The sequence below is a fragment of the Montipora foliosa genome, chromosome 9, assembly GCF_036669935.1.
Source record: "Montipora foliosa isolate CH-2021 chromosome 9, ASM3666993v2, whole genome shotgun sequence".
In the NCBI taxonomy this organism is placed as follows: domain Eukaryota; kingdom Metazoa; phylum Cnidaria; class Anthozoa; order Scleractinia; family Acroporidae; genus Montipora; species Montipora foliosa.
The window spans coordinates 20,602,262-20,609,848 of NC_090877.1; the positions used below are offsets into that span (position 1 = coordinate 20,602,262).

At 40.9% G+C, this 7,587-nt stretch overlaps 1 protein-coding gene across 1 annotated transcript in view; it reads left to right on the forward strand.

The window, feature by feature from the left end:
• The window catches only part of LOC137969885 (kinesin-like protein KIF19), a 39,773-nt gene extending 32,186 nt beyond the window's left edge, over nucleotides 1-7,587 (forward strand). Inside the window, exons 20-21 of the mRNA XM_068816287.1 lie at nucleotides 3,282-3,524; nucleotides 6,650-7,587. Coding sequence (XP_068672388.1) covers nucleotides 3,282-3,524; nucleotides 6,650-6,915 — 509 coding nt within the window. The 3' untranslated portion in view covers nucleotides 6,916-7,587. The remainder of the gene's footprint in view (nucleotides 1-3,281; nucleotides 3,525-6,649) is intronic.

Below are 7,587 nucleotides of genomic sequence, written 5' to 3' on the forward strand. Positions count from 1 at the left end.
CGTGATGTATACATTTGAAGCACAATATTTGACGTACCATCAAACCACAGAGGCTTCCACGGGTTGGAGAAATTAAACGAGAGCTTTTGCCTCATTGGAAGGGGGGAAATGATTTTGATTTCCAGGAAAAATGTTAAGTGCCATGGATATGCCTGTTCCCCAATCCTGGTGGAAAATCACTGAGAGGTGCTTTGTCCGGCATAATAGAGAGCTTTAGTTTCTAGGACGAGAACGACTAGGTACGAGTACGAGATTTCCTCATAGAAAAGCAGTGAAGGCGCGCAAACCAGCGCCATTTTGGCGGGAAAAAACGTGATACCGTCGTCATTTTAGTACGAGGTTTTGCAAAAATGTCGTCGTGTTAGACAAGTCACCAACACGGTAGTGGTTTGGGCATTTTTCGATCAGGAAAAGGCTCAGTTATCAGCAATAAGAATATCTGAGGAACCTATGCTGCTAACAAAGAGTAAGATTAATCGTCCAGGTTATAAAATTTCTAAGTATTTTCGCTAAAAACCAGCAGTCAAATCTCGTACTCGTTCTCGTCCTCGTACTAGAATCTAAAGGTACCTAATTAACAGAAGACAGATACAGTTTACATCGCTGTAGTCCTTCTTCCCAATCTATTTGCTTTGGACTATAGAAGTTTTGCACGGCAGCCGTGATGCATGGCAGGAACAATGGATTCTTTTTCCTGTGGGAACAAATGTTCTTCTAATGCAAAACATTTTCATTGTTCCTGCCATGCAACATTGCTGCAGTGCAAAACCTCCATTGTTGGTCTGCATCCATTTGATGAGACGGCCATGTTGGTCTACAAAACAATAGAAATTATAAACTGGATCATTGGATAACTCATTTGTAGTATTTTGATTTTGGTTTAGCCACGTGGTATATGAGCCATTGTCATGCACTACAATTATCAGTTAATGCACGCATCAGTTTTTTTTGTATTTACAAAATAAAGTAGGGAAGATTTATCCATAATATGTGAGCGCTTTTAGTAAAACAATTTTCCTCTCGCGCTTGTTGGATGTGAGATAATTATAGCCCAGTCGGTGGCTATTTATCATCTTATATCAAACTCGCGCTCGTGGAATAAATGTTAAATTGCATAATAAAGTCAAATTTCCAAAATCCATTTTACTGCGTTGTTCTGTACACCACCATGGCCGCCGTGACGTCAGATCTAAACCGTCAATAGACGGCTTTCATTCGGAAGACCTTAGACAGCAATGACCAGAACCAGGTTGCTGACCAGCGGTTTTCGTTAAAACAACGGTTTGCTGGGGGTGCTCAGTCTCGCGGGCTCAGAAAATCTGGTTGTGGTCATTGTTATTTAAGGTTTTTCCTTTCAATCACGTGATGATCATGAGACAGCCACGTTGGTGCACAAAACACTAGCAAATTATGACTCATGTTTTGCATTTTAATAGAATCAAATTCCCAAAAGACTTTTTTCTTTATTGTTCTGTGCACCAACATGGATGCTGTGACGTCAGGTGAAAACCATTCATAGATAAAAAGAAGGACTACAACGATGTAAACTGTATCTGAGTAGGTCTCTCTAAACAACGTTGTTTACGGTCTAAATAAAGTGGAAGCTAAAGTGTTACAGATGTTATCTGATGGTTTAATAAAAACCTATTTCCAATAGAATATTATCAGCCTTTTTAGCGCCTCGTTAGCAATACTGCGTGCTTTTTATAGCTCGGCGAAAGAAGATTTTTCCCAAATCCGACTTTAAGTCTCAAGAGGACATCGTCAGACCAAAGCGAAATTGAAAATATGGTGAGCCCATTCACCGCAAGGAAGCACTAAGACATCAAGTGATCTATAGCAATAGAAAAACGTAGATGCTTAACTGTTGAACAATTATCTGCACCAGCTACATTGGCTCCCTGTTGACAAACGGATCACCTACAAAATTTTACTCATGGTGTTCAAGTGTTTACACAACCTTGCTCCATCTTATCTTTAAGTTAGTAACTTGATCATAAAGTACACACCAAATAGAGCATTAAGATCTAGCTCTAAAAACTTGTTGGTTGTTCCTCCATCACGGACCAAGGGATATGGTGACAGGGCCTTCTCTGTATGCGGACCCAAATTATGGAACAATCTGCCTGAATCATTGCGACACGAAACTAAACTGGAACCTTTTAAAAAGAACCTAAAGACTTACTTGTTTTAAATTTATTTAATTTACTTATTTTCTTATTTTCATTAATTCTGTATATATTTTTAATTAGTATATTTTTTATTATATTGCGCATTGAATGTGAAGCGCCACTGAACTTTTGGATTTTGGCGCTATACAAATTATTTATTATTATTATTATTATTATTATTATTATTATTATTGAACAACGAAAAAGGGTTTTTTTTACCCCGTGCCGTATTTTGCGTCATCTAAATCATCGGTTACGGCAACACAATCAGAAGCGACTCTTTACAGCGGTTATCAGGCACATCCGCACCTCGACGACTTCTTTTTTTCTTTTTCTGAACTAAATTTGGGTGGTGATTGAAAGGAAAAACCTTAAATAACAATGACGTCAATCAAATGTTTCCATGACTGACGAATTCGACTGCGGCCAAGTGAACAGGACTATTGTCATGGAAACATTTAATTGGTGTCCATCCCAATTTAGTTAAAAAGTCGTTGGGGGTGTCCGTGACTAATAAATTTAGTTTCGTGTGGCATAAATTTGTGATTTTCATAAGCTCTTTTACTTGCACAAAGTGGCCGAAGTATCTGATTTCTAGATTGACTGGAAAAACGGTGTAGGGAACGTCCAACAAAGTCACTGCTGTCTGCTCGCATCGTCCTCAAAATTCAGTGCGGAGTTCCAACCTTTGTTTTCAAATTCGTCATTTCGCGTTTTTTGTGATTGAAACAAGGCATGCGGCACGTGCAGTTCGACTGTTTTTCTTCTGTGATACAAATTTTTGATTAAGTTGCCGATGCTATTGTTCTTATTTTTTTTTTTTTTTTCATTAAGGCCCGTTTTAAACGTCGCATTTCACAGGTGCCAGATCTAATGCAAATGAGAAAAATCTATTGTTTTCGGCACGTGTGAAATGCAACGAAGCCCAGTGTTTTGTAGAATTGCCGATACCGTCGCTGCTGCTTCAACCAATTCTCTTTTGCGGAAAAAATGTCACAGCTGAATTGAATGTATTTGTCAAGAAAAAAATTAAACATATGAAACTAGGAATTTTGGGATAATCTGTAAATTAGGCATTCCTTTACCAGAAATCGTGTTATAAAATTGCAGTAAAACCTCGTCGCACCCGCAAAGAAGAACTGCAGGAGGCTGCGAGACAAAAGGCGGCCGCGGCTTTGGCGCAAAGAAACAGACTCTACGCCGGACAAAACACAGACGGACGAAAGCCAATGGCTGTTCGCAGGTCGAGAGCTTCAGGTATGACCAAAGCCACTTCGGGGCAAGGTGCCGAGCGTGACGCGAAAAAAGCGGCGGCAAAACCGGCGGCTCCTGCAGCTAACAAACAACTGAATGGTGAGTTACAATTCAATTTTACAGTAATAATGATATTCTGGGTGTCTGGAAAACGAAGACCCGAAGACCCCGAAAACTCGAAAACGAAGAACGTAACCCAAAACCCTCAATGTTGGTTAACCCGAGGCCGGCTTAACTGCAGAATACCCCGCCATTTTGAAGCTGCACCTCTGAAAAGGCTGGATACGCGGATACGCAGTCGAAAGTACCACCCCTTCCCAGGTAAACTTTAGACTATATTGAGAAGTGGATACGCGGATACGCGGATACGCGGATACGCAGTGGAAAAGATGGATACCCGGATACGTGGATACGCGGACATCACACATGGGAACTGGATACCAACTTCGTGTAACATACTTCAAAATGCTCTGTAGTATATGCATGGATATGTGGATACGCGGATACGCAGTGGAAAATACTTCACGTATTGTTTCAGTGATTAGACCAAAGCACTCTCGTAGAATTTTAGCTTTCATTGTACACTTCGGTTAACTACAATTTTTCACGAGATCGTGTGAAGAAGAAAGCACTCGTTTACTGATTAAGCCTAAGCGCTCGTTTCAGTGATTAGGCCTAATAAGCAATCTCGTAGAATTTTAGCTTTCATTTTACGCTTCGGTTAACTACACTTTTTCACGAGATCGTGTGAAGAAGAAAGCACTCGTTTACTGATTAAGCCTAAGCGCTCGTTTCAGTGATTAGGCCAAAGCACTCTCGTAGAATTTTAGCTTTCATTTTACGCTTCGGTTAACTACACTTTTTCACGAGATCGTGTGAAGAAGAAGTTAAAGCACTCGTTTACTGATTAAGCCTAAGCGCTCGTTTCAGTGATTAGGCCTAAGCAATCTCGTAGAATTTTAGCTTTCATTTTACGCTTCGGTTAACTACAATTTTTCACGAGATCGTGTGAAGAAGAAAGCACTCGTTTACTGATTAAGCCTAAGCGCTCGTTTCAGTGATTAGGCCTAAGCAATCTCGTAAAATTTTAGCTTTCATTTTGCGGTTCGGTTAACTGCACTTTTCACGAGATCGTGTGAAGAAGAAAGCATTCGTTTACTGATTAAGCCTAGTAAACACTTGCTTCAGTGATTAGGCCTAAGCACTCTCGTAGAATTTTAGCTTTCAGTTTACGCTTCGGTTAACTACACTTTCTCACGAGATCGTGTGAAGAAGAAAGCACTCGTTTACTGATTAAGCCTAAGCGCTCGTTTCAGTGATTAGGCCTAAGCATTCTCGCGAAATTTTGCGGTTTGGTTCTTACAATATATTTAGAAGTTTACTTGTGGAGGGGTGGTATTTTCGACTGCGTATCCGCGTATCCACTTCACAACATACTACTTAGAAGTTTACTTGGGGAGGGGTGATACTTTCGACTGCGTATCCGCGTATCCACTTCACAATATACTTAGAAGTTTACTTGGGGAGGGGTGGTATTTTCGACTGCGTATCCGCGTATCCGCGTATCCACTTCACAACATACTACTTAGAAGTTTACTTGGGGAGGGGTGCTACTTTCGACTGCGTATCCGCGTATCCAGCCTTTTCAGAGGTGCAGCTTCAAAATGGCGGGGTATTCTGCAGTTACTCCTTTCGGGTTCTCAGGGTCATTGGGTCTTTGTTTTCAAGACACCCTGATATCCCGTGTATGTCGTGCGCCAATTTACTTTTGATTATGAACAAGTTTGGGTCAAAAAACACCAAACATCATGACGGATCAATTTATATAATAGTTGGAGGGGGGAGAACGCTTTGACTGCCCACAAAAGATAGCCGATAAATACGCCGAGTCAAGAAAATTATCTCTGCACGCATTGATGCAAAGCGACCGCTGTCACCAGTGCACCGACACTGGTTCACCAAGCCAGCTACTATTTCCGAATTGCAGTTTCATATCCTGTAGGTGGTTTGCAACCAATCTCTAGAGACACAGTGAACTTTGATGTGATGTACAGTTGCTGCTGGACAAACAAAAGTTGCTAATTCTCGGTTTTCACATGACGTCACGGCCGCCATGTTGGATCCCGAAATCCTCCGGGAATTTAACTCTATAGACCTCTTTAGCTTGTACATTTTGTTTTCCCATTTCAGACCACGTGATGTTACTCTAGGGAAAACTTTCTTTCAAATGTCCTATGCACGTGAATATGTACGCATAACGTATGAAAAACCAAAAGGAAAATTCCCTTGAGAACATCACGTGGTCTTAAATGGGAAAACAAGACGTACAAGCTAAAGAGGTCTATTATTATTCAAACGTTTTCTTTTGTTTTCGTTGAAAAACATGGCTGTTGATCACGTGAGTGAAAACCAACAATAGGGACCCTTCTGCAACGACGACGATGACGGCTGCGAGGACGCCACATAGAAAAACGTTTAATGAGCAAAAACAATATAGCTTTGCACGCCCCGCACGTGCGATTCACATTTTGATACATTTCTTTGCCGTTCTCGTCTTGACAACGACGTGAAATGATCAAATTTGGGGTCATGTGTAGGACGAGAGCACATGACGATGAATTTTCAATTTTATCTCCAAATATCCACACCGTTCTCATCAGAACCATTCTGAAAATGTGGACGCACTTTCCATGCCGAGCGACTTGGAGTATGGCCAAAAGCGAAAGAATTTTCTCTCCCCATCTTCTCCTATTCGTTTATCAAAAATTCTAGCATTCCTACACTGTTCCCAATCATTGCTCCAGTGTGAATCGTTTCATGCTAGTTTGAGATATTCTCGCGTAAATTCTAGTGGCTTGCTGCGCGTTTCAAAAACATGCGGACTCTTTAATTCAAAGGTCAACCAACAAATGGGTTTTTCGCTACCGTCAATCAAATGTTCGGCGGCTCCTCCGAGCTTCTGACTACTGTCGAACGCGCAGTAATCGAATCACATCGTTGAGCCCAGTTCAGTCAACATAGTCGGAAGCTGGGAGGAGCCGCCGAACGTTTGATTGACGGTAGCGAAAAACGCATTTGTCGGTTGACCTTTGAATTTAAGAGTTCGCATGTTACTGAAAGGCACAGTAAATGCGGCACTTAGGGAAAAGCTTGATCTTTTGAACTTTGAGTTACCAGTTGATTTTACATTGAAGACATGGAAATAGTAGTTTTTTAATTTTCAGGTGAAATTCAAACCTTTCGGACAAACATAACCCCTCCCTCGACTGTCCATCAGTATGGAGTAAATTACGGCAAGGGACACACTATTCAAAAGCGTTACCGCGGACCAGCTGAGGTTAAGGGCTCCGATTCCACCCGGTCAACTCCTCGACTAAAACCGAGGAAAAACCCGCCTAGGACTGGTGACACCAAGTCTGTGGACGAACTTTCAGTGAGTGGCGTGGCTGTGCGTCCCACGAAACAGACTGTTGGCGTGCGCAGAAGCTAATGACCTGGTTAAATATCGTGAATGTTTAAATGTTTTTTCGCGAATGTCGTGTAACAAAACCAGACAATATGACATGCGAGAACTTAGGAAAGTAACTGAGTTGAACTCATTAATATTTTTTCTGCTGAAAAACCGAGTTCTTTAGGCGGAGCAAAGAATTTGTTTTCTTCTGTAGAAATTCAAACCGCAAAGTGACTTAGCCTATCTAGGAGATAGGATTTTTTAACCAGGTTTTCCTCTATTTATAATTTAGCTGACTTGGCAATCGGTCAAAGTTCGTTTGAAAGACGGATAGTGCCAGAAGATGTCCTAACTGTACTCGTCTGTTGTCTTTTTAAAAGACGGTTATTTATTGACTGATATTTAAATGGAACGAAATGTTGAAAGAACGTTTTTCCCACAACCTTGCAACCAAAACAAACGATTTCAAATAAGATGCGCTGGAAGACTGTAAACAAGTAGGGAAATTCGTTTTAGAGACGATATTTCCTCAGACAAAATGGATTTTCTCAACAGTGTTAAGTGTATAGTTTAAATAATGTCTGCAAGGGGTCTATGCAATTCAAGAAAAACGTAGAGAGAATCAAGCTATCAGTTTTCTACTTGTAAAAAGAAATGCCATACGTTTGTATCATCATCATTAAATGACCTCAACTCACTCTTACGTCGAAA